The 22,297-nt window shown below is 42.9% G+C and overlaps 1 protein-coding gene across 1 annotated transcript in view; it reads left to right on the plus strand.

Moving 5' to 3' along the window:
• LOC129840047 (recombining binding protein suppressor of hairless-like protein) overlaps positions 1 to 22,297 on the plus strand; it is a 36,729-nt gene that overhangs the window by 9,305 nt on the left and 5,127 nt on the right. The window contains exons 6-11 of the mRNA XM_055907849.1: positions 9,654 to 9,828; positions 10,339 to 10,476; positions 10,901 to 11,013; positions 12,157 to 12,297; positions 12,725 to 12,880; positions 13,215 to 13,318. Of these exons, the coding sequence (XP_055763824.1) occupies positions 9,654 to 9,828; positions 10,339 to 10,476; positions 10,901 to 11,013; positions 12,157 to 12,297; positions 12,725 to 12,880; positions 13,215 to 13,318 (827 nt within the window). The remainder of the gene's footprint in view (positions 1 to 9,653; positions 9,829 to 10,338; positions 10,477 to 10,900; positions 11,014 to 12,156; positions 12,298 to 12,724; positions 12,881 to 13,214; positions 13,319 to 22,297) is intronic.

Raw genomic sequence — 22,297 nt, forward strand, 5'->3', positions numbered from 1 at the left:
TAATATGCATATTGTACGAGCAAGAACTGAGTACGAGGCAGTTTAATTTGGGAACGTCATTATTACAAAGTGCTAACAGCTCCCCCTATTAAACAGCTTGGAAAATTCCTGAAAACGATCATGGGAAAATCAAAAATCAGCCAAGACCTCAGATATTTTTGTATATCTCCACAAGTCTGATTCATCCTTGGGAGCAATTTCCAAACGCCTGAAGGTACCACGTTCATCTGTACAAACAATAGTGCGCGAGTATATACACCATGGGACCACGCAGCCGTCATACCGCGCAGGAAGGAGACGCGTTCTGTCTCCTAGAGATGAACGTACTTTGGTGCGAAAAGTGCAAATCAATCCCAGAACAACAGTAAAGGACCTTGTGAAGATGCTGGAGGAAACGGGTACAAAAGTATCTATATCCACAGTAAAACGAGTCCTATATCAACACAACCTGAAAGGCCGCTCAGGAAGGAAGAAGCCACTGCTCCAAAACCGCCATAAAAAAGCCAGACTACGGTTTGCAACTGCACATGGGGACAAAGATCGTACTTTTTGGAGAAATGTCCTCTGGTCTGATGAAACAAAAATAGAACTGTTTGGTCATAATGACCATCGTTATGTTTGGAGAAAAAAGGGGAAGGTTGCAAACCGAAGAACAACATCCCAACTGTGAAGCACGGGGGTGGCAGCATCATGTTGTGGGGGTGCTTTGCTGAAGGAGGGACTGGTAAACTTCACAAAATAGATGGCCACATGAGGAAGGAAAATTATGTGGATATATTTAAGCAACATCTCAAGACATCAGTCAGGAAGTTAAAGCTTGGTTGCAAATGGGTCTTCCAAATGGACAATGACCCTAAGCATACTTCCAAAGTTGTGGCAAAATGGTTTAAGGACAACAACGTCAAGGTATTGGAGTGGCTATCACAAAGCCCTGACCTCAATCCCATAGAAAATTTGTGGGCAGAACTGAAAAAGCGTGTGCGAGCAAGGAGGCCTACAAACCTGACTCAGTTACACCAGCTCTGTCAGGAGGAATGGGCCAAAATTCACCCAACTTATTGTTGGACGTTTGTGGAAGGCTACCCGAAACGTTTGACCCAAGTTAAACAATTTAAAGGCAATGCTGCCAAATACTAATTGAGTGTATGTAAACTTCTGACCCACTAGGAATGTGATGAAAGAAATAAAAGCTTAAATAAATCATTCTCTCTACTATTATTCTGACATTTCACATTAATAAAATAAAGTGGTGATCCTAACTGACCTAAGACAGGGAATTTTTACTTGGATTAAATTTCAGGAATTGTTAAAAACGGAGTTAAAATGTATTTGGTTGAGGTGTATGTAAACTTCCGACTTCAACTGTATGTATATATATTTAAAGAGAGAAATTATTGTAAAAAATTATATAGATACATACACTTCAGTTCAAAAGTTTGGGGTCCCTTAGAAATGTCCTTGTTTTTGAAAGGAAAGCACATTTTTTGTCCATTAAAATAACATACAATTTATCCGAAATACAGTGTAGACGTTGTTAATGGTGTAAAAGACTATTGTAGCTGGAAATGGCTGGTTTTTATGGAATATCTACATAGGCGTACAGAGGCCCGTTATCAGCAACCATCACTCCTGTGTTCCAATGGCACGTTGTGTTAGCTAATCCAAGTTTATAATTTTAAAGGCTAATTAGGCTAATCATTAGAAACCCCTTTTGTAATTATGTTAACACAACTGAAAACTGTTGTCCTGATTAAAGAAGCAATAAAACTGGCCTTCTTTAGACTAGTTGAGTATCTGGAGCATCAGCATTTGTGGGTTCGATTACAGGCTCAAAATGGCCAGAAACCATTAACTTTCTTCTGAAACTCGCCAGTCTATTATTGTTCTGAGAAATGATGGCTATTCCATGCAAGAAATTGGCAAGAAACTGAATATCTCGTACAACGCTGTGTACTATTCCTTTCACAGAACAGCGCAAACTGGCTCTAACCAGAATAGAAAGAGGAGAGGGGGGCCCCGGTGCACATCTGAGCAAAAGGACAAGTACATTAGAGTGTCTAGTTTGAGAAACAGACCCCTCACAAGTCCTCAACTGGCAGCTTCATTAAATAGTACTCGCAGAACATCATTCTCAACGTCAACAGTGAAGACGTTGACGTTGACGTTATTCACTGTTGCCGTTGAGACTGGTGTGTTGCGGGTACCATTTAATGAAGCTGCCAGTTGAGGACTTGTGCGGCGTCTACTGGAGAGATTTTTTTTGTCTACACCCATTCAGCATCGTTCACACCCTTTTATTAAGCTTGATTCACATGTGAGGCTATGTGCTAAACAACCAAAAATGTCAAGACTAAAGGCTGGTTTATACTAGGGGTGTTCGTAAATTTTAATCTGGAGCCAGAGTGTGCCCTGGGCATTCGTAAATTCAGAGCATTGTCAGATTGGCTGTTCGTAAATTCAGAGCGCATACTGGACATAGCCCGAAATGTAGGGTTGATCCAAGTGTTCTGACCCAACAACAGCAGTCAAGCACCCAAGCTAACTGGCTGATGTTTGCTCGCTAGTTCCAGACACAAATGAGAGAACAGCTCACTCTGACCATTTTACTTGCCTTAGCAGAGTTGGTTAGGCTCTTTTTATGTTATCTAGAGCGTTAGTGACTGCAACTGTGCTGCTGGCAACAATTTAATTACACTTTTTTGTCAATGTTTACTGACACCGGCCATATTTAATGGGTATTGAGCATTTGTAAATTCATCAGTTATTCTGTGCTCTTGCACACTCAGACAAGAGTGCTTTGAAATCAGAATAGATAGCCAGAGCGAATTTACCAGCTACGTCTATCGACAGTTGTCGCAGTGACATCATAAACATTATATTGAAATAGGTACTTGCATAGTGGATTCTTGTTTAGACATGTAGCTAGCTAGCTAAACAATGAACCATAATCCCAACTCATAACGTTATTACCCTGCATGAATATGCAGGTAGCTAACCAACCCGGTTCAATGTTAGCTAGCTACCATTAGGCTATAACTTGCAATGCAAATGGCTCTGAGATACAAATAATATTAATGACACAGACCATACACTGACACAGACCATACACATATTACTGACACAGACCATACACGCAAGCCAGCTAATGTTAGGTAGCTAACAGTACACTGTAACTTCAAAAGAAAATGACTTTCTGACTAAATTAAAAATGTGTAATAGCTAGACTCTCTTACCCTACATGGATGGACGCTTCTCCCTCTCTGTCATGGATGCCATGGGTGCCCTTAGTTTGAAGATGTAATCTAGAGACAGGTGTTTTATACAACAGCCTTCTGTGTGTTCTCTTCTCGACTCTGTCTGCATATTTGCAATCAAACACCAGAACTTTCTTCATCTCCTTAGGTATCATACTCTAATTCCACCAGGCATTCCACTGATTTCAACTTGGTCTTCCAGAAAGTGGAGAGCAACTCTTGAAAGAATTACCTACACATACTGACCAGCTCATATTATAGACAGAAGCGGGCTACATGGCTGACCAATTTGAACTCATCTCTTGGCATGTCCAGCCCACTCATTATCTCAGTCAATCATGGCTAGTGGGAGGTTGCTGTCTTTTTCCATGGCTAAACTAACTAGGCTCATAATTTATGAAGTGTATTCATATTTACAGATGGCATACACGTTTGTTATTAAGGCACATGAAAGTTCACATGTTCCAGAAGGCATTTCTGCATTTTGATTTAAAAAAAGTTTACATTCAAATGGCGCTCCTGTGAAGTAGTGACGCACGCTATACCAAGATGGCATAGCAGTCAGACGTCCTTTGTCCTCGTCTTGTCGTGTCCCGTGTATATATATATTTACATCTTTCTTCGCATATCTTTTAAATAGTTTATTTTCCAAAACCTCAACTTCAAAACACTCTCCTGCAACCTTCCTCACCAATTAAAAAAAGTAATATTTACCTCAAATCTGAAATCCACAATAGAAGCTAACCAGAAGCTAGCCAGAAGCTAACCAGAAGCTAGCCAGAAGCTAACCAGAAGCTAGCCAGAAGCTAACCAGAAACTAGCCAGAAGCTAATCAGAAACTAGCCAGAAGCTAACCAGAAGCTAACCAAAAGCTAACGAGAAGCTAACCAGAAGCTAGCCAGAAGCTAGCCAGAAGCTAACCAGAAGCAAGCCAGAAGCTAACCAGAAGCTAGCCAGAAGCTAACCAGTTTACTGGCTAACGTTACTATTCAGCTAACCACGGTTTGTGGTCATCAGCTATCCTTTAGCTCGAAAAGCTATCACCAGTTTTGTACAACGCGACTCAGACCAGAGCATACCGGACCTACTTTCTCTCCATTTCCCCGGATTTCAACCGCAAGCTCTGGACATTTACACCTCGATCTCGCAGCTACCTAGCTGCTATCCGTGTAACTATTGGCTTACGTCGATCCCGGAGCAAACATCAATTATTCCGGAGCTAGCCAGCTGAAGAGTTCCATCAGCCACTCCTGGGCTACAATCACCTATCCGGACCCGTTTTACTGCCGATGCGGAGCCCCACCGGGCCTTCACGACTGGACTACCGACGTTATCTGCCCGAGGGAGTTATCCAACTGGCCCCTCCGTCGCGACGTTACCTGAACGCCCAGGTAGCTGTCTTATCGGCTGCTATCTGAATAGGTCTATCGGACAATTTTTCTTGGGTCACTATAACTATATCTATTTTGCCAATTGGATTGATCCCTTCTACCACACGGAACCCCACTAATCTACTGACGGAAACGCACGAGGTGGCTAAAAACAGACCTCCATCCTCTGCTAGCTTGCTACCGATGGCCCGGCTAGCTGTCTGAATTGTCGTTACCCCAACCAACCTCACTACTCACTGGACCCTTATGATCACTCGACTAAGCATGCCTCTCCTTAATGTCAAAGTGCCTTGTCCATTGCTGTTCTGGTTAGTGTTTATTGGCTTATTTCATTGTAGAGCCTCTAGCCCTGCTCATTATACCTTATCCAACCTTTCAGTTCCACCACCCACACATGCGATGACATCACCTGGTTTCAATGATGTTTCTAGAGACAATATCTCTCTCATCATCACTCAATACCTAGGTTAACCTCCACTGTATTCACATCCTACCATACCTTTGTCTGTACATTATACCTTGAAGCTATTTTATCGCCCCCAGAAACCTCCTTTTACTCTCTGTTCAAGACGTTCTAGACGACCAATTCTCATAGCTTTTAGCCGTACCCTTATCCTACTCCTCCTCTGTTCCTCTGGTGATGTAGAGGTGAATCCAGGCCCTGCAGTGCCTAGCTCCACTCCTATTCCCCAGGCGCTCTCTTTTGATGAGTTCTGTAACCGTAATAGCCTTGGTTTCATGCATGTTAACATTAGAAGCCTCCTCCCTAAGTTTGTTTTATTCACTGCTTTAGCACACTCTGCCAACCCGGATGTCCTAGCCGTGTCTGAATCCTGGCTTAGGAAGACCACCAAAAATTCTGAAATCTCCATCCCTAACTACAATATTTTCAGACAAGATAGAATGGCCAAAGGGGGTGTTGTTGCAATCTACTGCAAATATAGCCTGCAGAGTTCTGTCCTACTACCCAGGTCTGTACCCAAACAATTTGAACTTTTACTTTTAAAAACCCACCTCTCTAAAAACAAGTCTCTCACCGTTGTCGCCTGCTATAGACCACCCTCTGCCCCCAGCTGTGCTCTAGACACCATATGTGAACTGATTATCCCCCATCTATCTTCAGAGCTCGTGCTGCTAGGCGACCTAAACTGGAACATGCTTAATACCCCAGCCATCCTACAATCTAAGCTTGATGCCCTCAATCTCACACAAATGATCAATGAACCTACCAGGTACCACCCCAAAGCCGTAAACACGGGCACCCTCATAGATATCATCCGAACCAACTTGCCCTCTAAATACACCTCTGCTGTTTTCAACCAAGATCTCAGTGATCACTGCCTCATTGCCTGCATCCGTAATGGGTCAGCGGTCAAATGACCTCCACTCATCACTGTCAAATGCTCCCTGAAACACTTCAGCGAGCAGGTCTTTCTAATCGACCTGGCAGGGGTATCCTGGAAGGATACTGATCTCATCCCGTCAGTAGAGGATGCATAGTTATTTTTTTTAAATGCTTTCCTCACCATCTCAAATAAGCATGCCTCATTCAATAAATTTAGAACCAGGAACAGATTACAGCCCTTGGTTCTCTCCAGACCTGACTGCCCTTAACCAGAGCAGCTCACAGATTACTGCACCTGTACATAGCCCATCTATAATTTAGCCCAGACAACTACCTCACCCCCTACTGTATTTATTTATTTATTTCGCTCCTTTGCACCCCATTATTTCTATCTCTACTTTGCACATTCTTCCACTGCAAATCTACCATTCCAGTGTTTTACTTGCTATATTGTATTTACTTCGCCACCATGGCCTTTTTTTGCCTTTACCTCCCTTATCTCACAACATTTGCTCACATTGTATATAGACTTATTTTTCTACTGTATTATTGACTGTATGTTTGTTTTACTCCGTGTGTAACTCTGTGTTGTTGTATGTGTCGAACTGCTTTGCTTTATCTTGGCCAGGTCGCAATTGTAAATGAGAACTTGTTCTCAACTTGCCTACCTAGTTAAATAAAGGTGAAAGAAAATACGCCTAGTTTACTGAAACTAGTCACATATGGATAGTACCAAAACAAATGGTCTAATGATTCTGTGTCTTCACAGCAAAATCTGCAGAGCTAGGATGGTTGTATCTCCCATATAAATATACACTGCTCAAAAAAATAAAGGGAACACTTAAACAACACAATGTAACTCCAAGTCAATCACACTTCTGTGAAATCAAACTGTCCACTTAGGAAGCAACACTGATTGACAATACATTTCACATGCTGTTGTGCAAATGGAATAGACAAAAGGTGGAAATTATAGGCAATTAGCAAGACACCCCCAATAAAGGAGTGATTCTGCAGATGGTGACCACAGACCACTTCTCAGTTTCCTATGCTTCCTGGCTGATGTTTTGGTCACTTTTGAATGCTGGCGGTGCTCTCACTCTAGTGGTAGCATGAGACGGAGTCTACAACCCACACAAGTGGCTCAGGTAGTGCAGCTCATCCAGGATGGCACATTAATGCGAGCTGTGGCAAGAAGGTTTTGCTGTGTCTGTCAGCGTAGTGTTCAGAGCATGGAGGCGCTACCAGGAGACAGGCCAGTACATCAGGAGATGTGGAGGAGGCCGTAGCAGGGCAACAACCCAGCAGCAGGACCGCTACCTCCGCCTTTGTGCAAGGTGGAGCACTGCCTGAGCCCTGCAAAATGACCTCCAGCAGGCCACAAATGTGCACATTTGTGCACAGACTCCGTCTCATGCTACCACTAGAGTGAGAGCACCCCCAGCATTCAAAAGTGACCAAAACATCCGCCAGGAAGCATAGGAACTGAGAAGTGGTCTGTGGTCACCACCTGCAGAATCACTCCTTTATTGGGGGTGTCTTGCTAATTGCCTATAATTTCCACCTTTTGTCTATTCCATTTGCACAACAGCATGTGAAATTTATTGTCAATCAGTGTTGCTTCCTAAGTGGACAGTTTGATTTCACAGAAGTGTGATTGACGTGGAGTTACATTGTGTTGTTTAAGTGTTCCCTTTATTTTTTTGAGCAGTGTATATATATATATATATATATATATATATATATATATATATATATAACATTCTATTCATTGCAAGAATGTTGTATAATAATTTAAATTGAAAAACTCTAAGTTTTGAATCTGGCGTCGGTTTGTGTATCAGTTTATAAACCATGTGCCATGCAATTGGTACATCGAAAATCTCTTCCCAACTATTTTGCAATGTGTATGGCACAGCTGTTTCTTTTTTGGTCCTTAAATGAAACTGGTATACTTTTTTATTTATCACAATTTTCTTTTAACCAATTTTGGTCATTATTATAGGGATGACAGACAAGTTCCTTACTTTCTCCCCCTTCCACTTGCCTCTTCCATTTTTGCAGTAATGCTGCAATTAGTTTTGGATAGAGCAGACATTTCCATAGATTTTTGTTAGCTGCATGTGTGACACAACTCCACCAGTCCTATTTATGATATACTTTACAAATATTATACAGTTTTTAAACATTTATTCCCAAAATATGTTTTATCAATTAGTATATTTGAGTTTAACCATAATATTTTTTTCAATATTTGTTCCATCTTTTCTGGTTGAATAAACTAAAATTGCAACCAACTTTCTGTGGCTTGTTTTAATATTTTGGAAATGATTTCAAAGTGAGAGGTTGAAATCTGAATAAAGGGAAAAAGTCAATTCATGAGCACAGGGGGAGCCATTCTTACTAATCTACTAGAGAACCATTTTGCATTTAAGTATAGATTTTGTATTACTGAAGCCTTAGTGAGAGGTCTAATGCTTTAATATTTAATCATTTCTGCCCTCCGAATTCATATTCATTATAGAAATAGCTCTGTTTAATTATGTCTAGCTTGCCGTTCCAAATAAAATAGAATATTTTTTTCTCATATACTTAAAAAAAGTTTTTAGGTGTACGCAGGGCCATAAGCAAATAGCTAAACTAGGATATGAGCTAATCAGGTTGATTTTTCTGTAAATAGACAGCTATTTTCCTTACATGTAAATTTATTTTTGCTAACTTTATATAAAAATGTATAGTAGTGAGAATTTCTTTCTTCTGGGATATGAATACCGAGTATGTCCACTTCACCATCAGACCATTTTATTGGTAAACTACACGATAATGTGAAAGTTCAATTTTTTTAGTGATCCAATGCGTAATATAGTACACTTCTTATAATTTTATTGTAATCCAGAGAGGTTAGAACAATTATCTAGATCCTCTATGAGGCTGTGGAGGGATCCAAATTGTGGATTTAAAAGAAAACATGAATCATCAGTGTACAATGCCACTTTTTCTATTTAAGCCCTGGATTTCTAGCCCCTTGATATTATTGTTGGATCTGATTTTAATAGCTAACATTTCGATGGCCATAATATGATATGCCAGTAGTGGACAACCTTGTTTTACTCCTCTTGACAATACCTTCCGAGAAGTAGCCATTATTTACTATTTTTCACCTAGGGTTACTTACATAACTTTAACCCATTTTATAATAAATTCTCCAAAATTGAGATATTCAAGGCATTTATATATAAATTCCAGTCGTACTTTATCAAAAGCCTTTTCAAAGTCAGCTTCTTAGACTTGCTTTCAACGACAGATCTATAAGACACATTTCTATTTGAATTTGAAGTTACATATTGCAGCTTTAACCACTCTCAAATTCATAGACAGAGCTATGGATGCAAGGACTGACTATCCATGATATAATAATTATAGTTTTTACTATGTTTTGGTTATATAGTGTTTAATTACATTTATTTTGTTCAGAAACATTCGAGTAAAACAAGCTTGTGTTCTATTTTGGGTTCTGATGGGGTACAACAGTTGAAGTAAGTAACCTACTCTGCCGCTATATTGACCCAGACAAGGTTTCAAAACACTTTATTACCAGAGACTATTGACAGAACAAACGCAGCGTATGAGGCTCTTCTGAATGTTTGCTTTCTTTTTTAACAGATGTTTGCCTGCGCCAAGTCCCTGTACATCTCTGACACAGACAAAAGGAAGCACTTTCGCCTGGTCCTCAAGCTCTTCCTTGGTAACGGGCAGGAGATTGGCTCCTTCCTCAGTAAGCTGATCAAAGTTATCTCCAAACCGTCCCAGAAGAGGCAGTCTATGAAGAACGCTGACTGTGAGTGAAAGGTGATCCTAAGGTGCCACAATCCCCAGGGTCACGGTAGGGCTAGAGTGGAGGTGCAGGTTGCCACTCCTAATTAGGCCAGACATTTGTCCTTATGATCCAGGAGCACACACTATGAGTCCAGCTCCTACCCCTTGCGAGATAAAAAGGAAAAGCGCCAGAGAGGTTTGACAGCTGAGATCAAAAGTGGGGTGACGTTGAATTTCTCACCTTGTCGCAGGAGAATGCGTCACGGTGCACCGTGTGCGAAAGGAAATACCTGCAATTGTCATGCTGCATCAGTCATTAATGAGAATGGTGTATGCTTTTTTATGGACTCATTTGTGGTGTGTATTTATGTATTTAAGGTAGGGAAATGTGTCATGTGCACAACATGTGAAAATTAAATGTATTTGTCATGCTGCATACTACGGCTGTGTGTGTGTGTGCATATGTGTGTGTTTGTGTGCGTTGTCGTGTGTGTACTCACATCTGTATGTTTGCGTGTGTGTCCATTTGCAGTGTGTATTTCCACGGGGTCGAGGGTGGCTCTGTTCAACCGCTTGAGGTCCCAAACGGTCAGCACACGTTACCTGGCCGTAGAACGAGGGGCCTTTGTAGCCAGTGCCAGACAGTGGACTGCATTTACAGTCACTTTAGGTATGAACGGTTGTCTGAACCACTGTCTCTCAGTCCTCCATCTACACACTCTCTCTCTCTTTACTGCTGTGGGCAGAATGACTTGTCAGAGCCCTTTTGAAAGGAATAAATAAATCTTCTAGCTGGTGGTAATGCTGGGACAATATTTGTTTTCCATCATGAAATAAAAAAACATCTGCTAATACATTCCAAGACGGATTTTCAACCGTTCTCTGATTGGAATCAGATCCCAAAAACTAAGATCAAGCTCACCTCAGAAGTAGACTCCATAGGGTCATCTATTTTTCATGTTTTCATCCTACTACTATTCATTCACTTACATTATTCTAACTTATTGTCTGTCTGTCTGTCTGTCTGTCTGTCTGTCTGTCTGTCTGTCTGTCTGTCTGTCTGTCTGTCTGTCTGTCTGTCTATCTGTGCGCAGTGGATGACCAGCATGCTGACTCGGAGGAGTTCACGGTGTGTGAGGGATTCATCTGCTACGGCTGTGTGATTCAGCTGGTCTGCACTGACTCCGGGGTGGCCCTGCCCCCCATGGTAAACACACACATGCAATATAATCGGATATCACCTCAATGGTACCATTATACTGGAGACCTTGATAGCTGCAGTAGTCTGACCACCTTAATTCCACTGTATTTCATAATTGGGGTATATAATAATGTGTTATGGTTTTTCCAGATGTCATATGGTTTGCTGTACAGCAGAATTCTATTGTTATTATTGTCTTACTCATGTTCATAGGATGGGATTAGTTTTAGGCAACCCTTCATGGCGATTCGCTGATCAGACCCCTTTCACGTACCCCCAAATTGCCGTTTGAATAATACAGCTGATGGTTTAGAGTAACATTCACCTACATTGTACACATATACATGTTATTTAAGTTGAGGCAATTTGCTGACTTTTTTTTGTTTGTTGCAGAGGCTTGTATATTTTCCTATTTAAACTCTAGAGCGCTCTCCACCACGTTTACTGTGTTTGCTTACAGTTTGGTTCAGCTCAGGCCTTTGGAGGGAGATGAAATAGTGCTAGCCCACTGTTGTGCTGAGACTGCAACCCCAGTGATGCTATCTCTGGTAAACTCTTAGACAAAATGGTTCCAAAAGGGTTATTTGGCTGTCACCATAGTTCTCCTTTGAAGAACCCTTTTTGGTTCCATGTTGAACCCTCTGTGGAAAGGGTTTTAACGTGGAACCCAAAAGGGTTCTACCTGGAACCAAAGGGATTCTACCAGGAACAAAAAAGGGTTCTTCAAATGGTTCGCCGATGTGGACAGCCGAAGAACCTATTTAGTTTCTTTTTTGTCTAAGCGTGTAGCTCAGGACCAGCCAGGAGTTATCTATAATGGGAAGATGATACATTGGCTTTCCTTGACAGGAAGAAACAATCTTATTCAGGGGCCTCCTCCAGACATAACATCATCTAAGCCCATCTAAGTCATGTTATTAACAAAGCTATCATGTCGTAAATAGATTTAATAGAGGTCCAGTTTATTTTAAAAAGAGAGTAAGCCAATGATGTGTCATATTGGAATATATAGATTCCATTAGATTCCTATTATACTAGTACATATATTTCTTATTGTCACTGTTTATTTTTTTTATAGAGAGGAGGCCAACGATGTGTCAAACGATGATGGATTCCGTTAGATCCTTGTTGTTTTTGGATTCCCTCCAGGTGATCCGCAAGGTGAACAAGCAGCACGCCATCCTGGATGTGGACGAGCCCGTCTCCCAGCTTCACAAGTGTGCCTTTCAGTTCAAGGACAACAGCCAGATGTACCTCTGTCTATCTAACGAGAGAATCATACAGTACCAGGTTAATATAACCCTATTTACACGATTTTGCCGGCCCAAACCTGCGCTTGCTCTGATATTTTCTCTTGTCATTATGCTTTTCAACATGGTTCCTGCAAAAGTGGGTGGTATTGGGTAACCAGACCAGCTTAGTACAGCTTGGTTTGGCTTTGCTCGGTTTGACTAAGTAGTGTAAGAAGCCCTCATGAGAGGTAAAATGTCACTTGTGGGACATGATGATACATGTCCATTCCTTAACACTCGCTAGTACTCACAATCACTATTTAGCCCAGAATTAGGTCACATATCTAAATTAGTAGCTAAGGGATAGTGTCAATGAACCTATTCCTCAGGCCCTGGGTTCACGAGCAGTGAGAAAGTTGTGAAATGGGGGGTTCAATGGGAATGGGGCATGGAGGAGTTAACTTTTTTAACTTGGGTCTTCCCAGGTCTCATCCAGTCTGAGGGAGCAGAGCAGAGAGGTGCTGAACGATGGATCATGTTGGACCATCATCGGTACAGAGGCAGTGGAGTATACGTTCTGTGAGGGCTTGGCCTGCGTTCAGGGCTCTGTCAGCCCAATACCTGTCATCACAGGACTGGAGGTGCGGTCTTAACACTACTGAAGCTGACAAAAAAATCCATTAAGGAATAAGGAACTGCAGTGATTTGTTTTCTGTTCCTGTCAGTAAGACAAATTGTGTTTTTTTCATGTAAATTGCACACAGTAACATTTAAGAGATGTGGATGTGGAAAAAGGAGTACTGTACAATACAGTACCTAAATAATACAGTACTAAAACTACTACTATTGGTAGACTCCACTTGTAGGTAGATCATTCCAGTTTACAGAATAAGAAGTGTGTGTGTGATGGTAGTAAAATAAGTTTAATGTTGATATGATGGTTTGATTGAATTAATGTTGAATGTGTCCTTTTAGGTGAATGGTGGAGGACATGTAGCCATGCTAGAAGTAAATGGAGAAAACTTTGGCCCCCATCTGAAAGTTTGGTTTGGAAATGTGGAGGCAGAAACTATGTTAAGGTACATTTTAAATCTCACAAGTAACTGTTCTTGTTCCATAATCAAGTAAATGCAATGCCTCAACCAGACCAGTGTGGTGTCCTTACAAAGGAGGACACATATAAAATGCACAGTGCAAACTTGTTGTTCCAATTTACTAATACCTATGTAATTATTGTAGTTACCAGGGTTATAGGCTTAATGGCCCTCTGGCCTACTTTAGTTTGTATTGCTTAGTTGCTTTTTATGGCCACTTCCAGGTGAACGTAGACTGTTCCTGAGGATTACAAGCACGCCAAAATAATACTTGGAGAGGCCCCAGTCTTATTTAAAACTTCCGCTCTCATTAATTTTACCACATGAACTCCAGGTGGTACATGGGACAGCACAAGTATACAGGACTTTGAGTTACATTTAAACAAGGCCGTTAGAGCTTGGTTCGTAATAAAACATTTCTGAAATGTACATTTGGAGGACATTTTCCCATGGGGCTTGGCCATAGGATTACAATGCAGCCCCAGATGCTTGACCCAAATATGAAAGTAGCCATTTTGTGATGTACATAGGTATTCAGGTGAACAGAAGGGTCTTTAAAGGGGCAGTGCGGTTAAAACCTTTTTTTCTCCTTCATTTCCACACTATGAGGTCAAAATTACACTCTGAAATTGTGAACATGCCTTTTTTGCTTAAGAGCTGTTTGAGAAAAAAAATGCCAGGAATTTTAGTTAATCTTTGATTTGCATTTCTCCCATTACCACTGCTGGTCCCGCACGATCAAATTGGTACTCCTCATGTTGATATGCACAGGAGAGAGGTAGGTAGTTATGCATGGCCAAAAGCATTTAGAGATTGTACAGTAGTTGTTGGCTACAAGGCAGCAATTGTTTGCTTGCACTTCCACTTGTTTGTCTTCCATCAGAACAATCACTTTGTCTGATTTGGTATATGCACAGCAAACTTCAACAAGTTAGCTAGCTAGCTACACTTACACCAGCCAGTGAATTTGCAGCTGTCATCGTCCATCAAGGTTCTGTCCCATACATCTAGCATCCGGCAGCGGCAGGTGGCAGCCGGGAGCAACCTTGCAAGAAGTAAGCCTCTAAATAGTTATTCTTCAACCTACTTATTATTATTATTATTAAAAGTAAAGAACATGATATTGTGGTTTTAGCTAGCTAACTACTAGCCTTGACCGCAACTAGGATAGCTAACGTAAACTCACCCCATTCCGTACAAATGTGCGCAACCGCAACATTCAAACGAGGCTACAAAGAAAACTAATGGGACTGTAGCAACTGTGTTGACTTCAAAATCTGGGGTGTGAACTAGGTTTATATTCAAGCGTTGATCGACATGGTAATGGTTCTATAGTATTGGAGAAAAGTAGAAAAAACGGACCCTCAGTTACATCGGGACATGTCATGTCGTAACGTACAGCACGCATAAAGCAACTATTTCTGTCTTACAATCTCTCTCCACCAGGTGTAGCACTTCTCTCATCGTTTAAAAACAAGAAATGGACAGTGACGGGGGTAAGGGGGGATACCTAGTCATTTTTTTTCGGCATCATTGCATGCGATCATCATTCTCAAAGCCGCTGTTTACTCCTAAGATCACTTTAGCACCGCCCTAAAAACCAGATTCAAATTCGACACAAACCTTCAAATAGGTATGTAATGACACATTATATAAACTCTTTATAGTGTTTTATTTACATTTTAGGGGCGATAAGGTGATAAGTTGGACAGATCGAGTGAAAAAAGCAATTTTCCCACACGACATCTGTCCTTCTCACTATCACGCATTAGTTTTGCTTCCCCACCCGCCATTTTTTTTAAAGACCCGACGGGGCTCATTGCCTGCTTGAATTATGCAGAAACGGGCAGTGTTTAGGTAATGTAATTGATTTTGTTGGAAAGGGGAGAAATTGTGCCTTACAATGGTATTGACATTACAGTTGATCTGGAAGTATTACGTTTTTGGGGCGCTAAAATAAGGGCAATTGTACATACCAAGGCGATGTACGAGTTTACGTTAAGTAGCTACTGACATAGGTACGTGTAGCTAGCTACATAAAAAGTAATGTCAGAATCGTAAAGGGGAAACACAGGGAAACAAGTCAGACATTGCCGCCCACAATGTAAACAATGTTCCCACATTGCCAGCTACACTTTTCCCCTATGTCTGGGATTCAGCTAGCTAACGTTAGCTTGTAAGAAGATAGTTAGGTAACATGACTAACACCGATTCGTACACATTTGCGCAACCGCTGCATTCAAAAGAGGCTGCAATGAAAACTAATGTAGCGACTGCATTGGCATCAAAATGCGGTGTGAACTATGCTTCTATTCAAGCGTTGATTGACATGGTAATGGACCAATAATATTGGAGAAAAGTTGAAAAAACTGACCCTCTGACGCTGTGTGTTAAATTATGACGTGTCACGACGTAATGTACGGCATGCATTATGAAACTCATTCTGTGCAATACAGCCTCTTTCCACCAGGTGTAGCGCTTCTCGCAGACTAAAAACAAGAAATTATCAACGGTGAGTGTAATGGTGATTGTAAAGTTAATTAGTTGTTGTGAGTTCATCAATCAATCAATTGTTATTTTTTGTGTAATCACTGCGAGCCATCATGACTCTAAAACCCTGTCAGCAGCAGTTTAATTGTGAAGATAAATTTAGCACTGCCTTAAAAACCCTATTAAAATTCGACACAAACCTTCAAATAGGTATGTAATGAGAGATTATATAGTGTTTTATTTACATTTTAGAGGTGATAAGTTGGACAAATCGGGTGAAAAGAGCAGTTTTCCCACACGACATATCTCCCCTTTCACTATTACGCAGTAGCTTTCGCTTCCCCACCCACCATTTTAAAAAGAGCCGGCGGAGCTCCATTGCCTTCTTCAATCATGCAGAGATGGGATGCATGCAAGGTCTCGTCATTGATTTTGCTGGCAAGGGGAGAAATTGTGCTTTACAATGGGATTCATATTAAAGTTGACCTGGAAGTATCATGTTTTTGGGGCTCTAAAATAAGGTCAAATGTACGGAACAGCACGATGTATAAAAGTGTGTTACCTATTGTTAGCTCGCTAACTTATACTATAATACTAGGATACTGACGAGACATTTTGCTATATTAGCGATTCTGACATTGCTTCATTATGTACAGGTACCTAAGTAAATGAACGTCATGTCAGTATCCTACGGTCGAAGCTATCTAGCTACTTTGCTAACTGGATCCCCATAGAAAGTGTAGGCTGAAAATGTTACAGTTTCAATTGTGGGTGGCAACCCGACTGTCATTGCCGCCTTTCCCAAATGCTTCGCCAGATTTGAACATTTATAAAATAAAAATGTGTCCCTAATTTAGTACAACCGTTAATAGAATGTGGTTGTGATAAACAGAGGGCTTTCTGTTTTTGTCCTGCAAATGTGGCTCTATTTTTTTAACGGTTGGAGCTATAAGCTTAGGAACACAAGCTGTGTGGGACTTGTTAGAGAAGAGAGTGGACAGGACCAGGCATAATCAGACTGGGGGGAAAAGCAACGCAATAATGTTATTTTCTACACAGAAGATCATACACAACTATTGCCTGGTGATCTTCTTATCACTTTACAATATATTTCTGAATCATTTCAGTCACTTCAAACCATACTTCCTTGAGATTGAAATACTGTCAAAGTACTTTCAGACTGACTTGTAATAACAGACCGTTATTGAGCTAAATAACTTTTTTAACTTTGGCAATTGATGGGGTAAACTACTTACCAATAACTATTTTTATGTCACCACATTCTATACTGACCAAAAATATCAAAGCAACATGTAAAGTGTTGGTCCATTGTTTCATGAGCTGAAACAAAATATCCCACAAAAGCTTATTTCTCTCAAATGTTGTGCACAAATGTGTTTACATCCATGTTAGTGAGCTTTTCTCCTTTGCCAAAATACCTGACAGGTGTGGCATATCAAGTAGATGATTAATTAAACAGCATGATAATTACACAGGTGCACCTTGTGCTGGGGAAACTCTAAAATGTGCAGTTTTGTCACAGCACAATGCTGCAGATGTCTCAAGTTTTGAGGGAGCATGCATTTGGCTTGCTGACTGCAGGAATGTCCACCAGAGATGTTGCCAGATAATTGAATGTTAATTTATCTACCATAAGCCACCTCCAACGTTGTTTTAGAGAATTTGGCAGTACGTCCAACCAGCTTCACAACCGCAGACCAAGTGTAACCACGCCAGCCCAGGACCTCCACATCCGGCTTCTTCACCTGCAGGATTATCTGAAAGCCAACTGGACAGCTGATGAAACTGGGTTTGCACAACCAAAGAATTTCTGCACAAACTCTCAGAAACCGTCTCAGGGAAGCTCATCTACGTGCCAGTCCTCACCAGGGTCTTGACCTGACTGCAGTTCTGCATCATAACTGACATCAGTGGGCAAATGCTGACCTTCGATGGCTACTGGCACGCTGGAGAAGTGTGCTCTTCGTGGATGAATCCGTGTTTCAACTGTACCGGGCAGATGGCAGACGGTGTGTTTGGGGTCATGTGGTCGAGCAGTTTGCTAATGTCAACGTTGCGAACAGAGTGCCCCATGGTGGCGGTTGGGTTATGGTATGGGCAGGCAGGCATAAGCTACGGACAATAAAGACATTTGTATTTTGTCGATGGCAATTTGAATGCACAGAAATACCGTGACGAGATCTTGAGGCCAATTGTCGTGCCATTCATGCTCCGCAATCACCTCAACCACCTTGGTATTAGGGGTCAAGCCAAATAATAACTGGTGTTTGTGCCTGATGCTGTCCGCTCCTCTGTCCTGGAGTGGATCCACTCCTCCAGGCTTGCCTGCCACCTGGGTTACCGTCGGACCCTGGCCATTGTACGACAACGTTTTTGGTGGCCTACCATGGTCCTGGACATCTCTGTGTTCGTCACCGCCTGCACGGTCTGTGCGCAGAACAAGACTCCTCGGCTGGTCTTCTTCAACCACTGCCTGTCCCTCACTCTCCCTGGTTTCACATATCCCTGGACTTCGTCACGGGTCTTCCCCCGCCATCCTGAGAGTAGTGGACCGGTTTCCCAAAGCTGCCCACTTCATTCCTCTCCCAAAGCTACCCTCTGCCAAAGAGACGGCCCAGCTCATGTTGCAGCACGTCTTCCAGATCCATGGACTCCTGGTGGACATGGTCTTCAACCGTGGCACTCAGTTCTCATCCCGGTTCTGGAAGGCATTCTGCACGCTCATTGGGTCGTCGGCCAGCCTGTCCTCCGGGTTCCACCCACAGTCCAACGGCCAGTTGGAACGAGCCAATCAAGACCTGGAAACGACTCTTCGCTGCCTTGTCTCCGCCAACCCCATCACCTGGAGCCAGCAACTCGTGGGGGTTGGATAGCCCCGCACGCCCTCCCCTGCTCTGCCACTAGGCTCTCGCCTTTCGAGTGTTCCCTGGGGTATCAGCCCCTGCTCTTCCCGGAGAAAGAGGAAGAGGTCGGCATACCCTCGGCCCAGATGTTTGTCCGCCGCTGTCGCCGTACCTGGAAGACAGCTCGGTCGGCTCTTCTCAAGACCACCTCCCGGTTATCGTTGACAAGAGGACCGTCACCGGACCCCGGGTCCCTGGTATCATCTCGGGCAGAGGGTATGGCTGTCCACTCGTGACCTGCCCCTCCGGGTGGAGTCCCGCAAACTTCCCCCTTGCTTTATCGGCTTTTTCCATCTCCAAGATCAACCCTAAATCCGTAAACATGGGCACCCTAATAGACATTATCCTGACCAACTTGCCCTCCAAATACACCTCTGCTGTCTTCAATCAAGATCTCAGCGATCACTGCCTCATTGCCTGTATCCGCCACGGGTCCACGGTCAAACGACCACCCCTCATCACTGTCAAACGCTCCCTGAAACACTTCTGCGAGCAGGCCTTTCTAATCGACCTGGCCCGGGTACCCTGGAAGGATATTGACCTCATCCCGTCAGTTGAGGATGCCTGGTCATTCTTTAAAAGTTACTTCCTCACCATATTAGACAAGCATGCTCCGTTCAAAAAATGCAGAACCAAGAACAGATATAGCCCTTGGTTCACTCCAGACCTGACTGCCCTCGACCAGCACAAAAACATCCTGTGGCGAACTGCAATAGCATCGAAGAGCCCCCGTGATATGCAACTGTTCAGGGAAGTCAGGAACCAATACACACAGTCAGTCAGGAAAGCAAAGGCCAGCTTTTTCAAGCAGAAATTTGCATCCTGTAGCTCTAACTCCAAAAAGTTCTGGGATACTGTAAAGTCCATGGAAAACAAGAGCACCTCCTCCCAGCTGCCCACTGCACTGAGGCTAGATAACACGGTCACCACTGATAAGTCCGTGATAATCGAAAACTTCAACAAACATTTCTCAATGGCTGGCCATGCCTTCCACCTGGCGACTCCAACCTTGGCCAACAGCCCCGCCCCCCCCGCTGCTACTCGCCCAAGCCTCCCCAGCTTCTCCTTTACCCATATCCAGATAGCAGATGTTCTGAAAGAGCTGGAAAACCTGGACCCATACAAATCAGCTGGGCTTGACAATCTGGGCCCCCTATTTCTGAAACTGTCCGCTGCCATTGTCGCACCCCCTATTACCAGCCTGTTCAACCTCTCCTTCGTATCATCTGAGATCCCCAAGGATTGGAAAGCTGCCGCTGTCATCCCCCTCTTCAAAGGGGGAGACACCCTGGACCCAAACTGTTACAGACCTATATCCATCCTGCCCTGCCTAGCTAAGGTCTTCGAAAGCCAAGTCAACAAACAGATCACTGACCATCTCGAATCCCACCGTACCTTCTCCGCTGTGCAATCCGGTTTCCGAGCCGGTCACGGGTGCACCTCAGCCACGCTCAAGGTACTAAACGATATCATAACCGCCATCGATAAAAGACATTACTGTGCAGCCGTCTTCATCGACCTGGCCAAGGCTTTCGACTCTGTCAATCACCATATTCTTATCGGCAGACTCAATAGCCTCGGTTTTTCTAATGACTGCCTTGCCTGGTTCACCAACTACTTTGCAGACAGAGTTCAGTGTGTCAAATCGGAGGGCATGTTGTCCGGTCCTCTGGCAGTCTCTATGGGGGTACCACAGGGTTCAATTCTCGGGCCGACTCTTTTCTCTGTATACATCAATGATGTCGCTCTTGCTGCGGGCGATTCCCTGATCCACCTCTACGCAGACGACACCATTCTGTATACTTCCGGCCCTTCTCTGGACACTGTGCTATCTAACCTCCAAACGAGCTTCAATGCCATACAACACTCCTTCCGTGGCCTCCAACTGCTCTTAAACGCTAGTAAAACCAAATGCATGCTTTTCAACCGTTCGATGCCTGCACCCGCACGCCCGACTAGCATCACCACCCTGGACGGTTCCGACCTAGAATATGTGGACATCTATAAGTACCTAGGTGTCTGGCTAGACTGCAAACTCTCCTTCCAGACTCATGTCAAACATCTCCAATCCAAAATCAAATCTAGAGTCGGCTTTCTATTCCGGAACAAAGCCTCCTTCACTCACGCCGCCAAACTTACCCTAGTAAAACTGACTATCCTACCGATCCTCGACTTCAGCGATGTCATCTACAAAATAGCCTCCAATACTCTACTCAGCAAACTGGATGCAGTTTATCACAGTGCCTTCCGTTTTGTTACTAAAGCACCTTATACGACCCACCACTGCGACCTGTATGCCCTAGTCGGCTGGCCCTCGCTACATGTTCGTCGTCAGACCCACTGGCTCCAGGTCATCTACAAGGCTATGCTAGGCAAAGTGCCGCATTATCTCAGTTCACTGGTCACGATGGCTACACCCACCCGTAGCACGCGCTCCAGCAGGTGTATCTCACTGATCATCCCTAAAGCCAAAACCTCATTTGGACGCCTTTCCTTCCAGTTCTCTGCTGCCTGCGACTGGAACGAATTGCAAAAATCTCTGAAGTTGGAGACTTTTATCTCCCTCAACAACTTTAAACATCTGCTATCCGAGCAGCTAACCGGTCGCTGCAGCTGTACATAGTCCATCTGTAAACTACCCACCCAATTTACCTACCTCACCCCCATACTGCTTTTATTTATTTTACTTTTCTGCACTTTTGCACACCAGTATCTCTTCTTGCACATGATCATCTGATGATTTATCACTCCAGTGTTAATCTGCTAAATTGTAATTATTCGATTTATTGCCTACCTCATGCCTTTTGCACACATTGTATATAGATTCTCTTTTTTCTACCATGTTATTGACTTGTCTATTGTTTACTCCATGTGTAACTCTGTGTTGTTGTCTGTTCACACTGCTATGCTTTATCTTGGCCAGGTCGCAGTTGCAAATGAGAACTTGTTCTCAACTAGCCTACCTGGTTAAATAAAGGTGAAATAAATAAAAATAAAAATTAGCCCCTCTGCTGTTCATCTTCTGTTGCCCCATACCCTCCATATTAATCCCACTTTTCATGTGTCTAGGATTAAACCTGTCTCACAGCCCTTTGTCTCCTGTTTCCATGAAATTAACTTTGTGATGATACTGAATATTAATATTATTATAGTCTGCCTCGTAGATAATCATGGCATTCTGCAATGAGTAGACAGCAGACAGGGTATACTGTAGGCCAGGATGGTCCCCCATGTAAATAGGCTGTTCTGGGCCTGCATCTTCTGGTGACCTATTGAAGACAGTACAACAATGATATAACAAATTAAGATGCATTATGAATGCCTTTTGTTTAGATGACATGGCAAAGTAGCCTACACACCTGTGGAAGTTCGTTGCTTTCAGGGTCCAGCTCCAACTGACAGGTTGAATACCATGTGCCTTTGTTGTTTTTTGAAGGGGTAAGGGGGTGCGCTCTAGATGATTCTTTCAGCCCATTAGGGCTGTATGTAAATATATTAACATTTGTATCCCCACATCCACACAGCCGGACTGAGCATTTCATTGGCCCAA

Source organism: Salvelinus fontinalis, chromosome 3 (assembly GCF_029448725.1).
Source record: "Salvelinus fontinalis isolate EN_2023a chromosome 3, ASM2944872v1, whole genome shotgun sequence".
Classification (NCBI taxonomy): Eukaryota; Metazoa; Chordata; class Actinopteri; order Salmoniformes; family Salmonidae; genus Salvelinus; species Salvelinus fontinalis.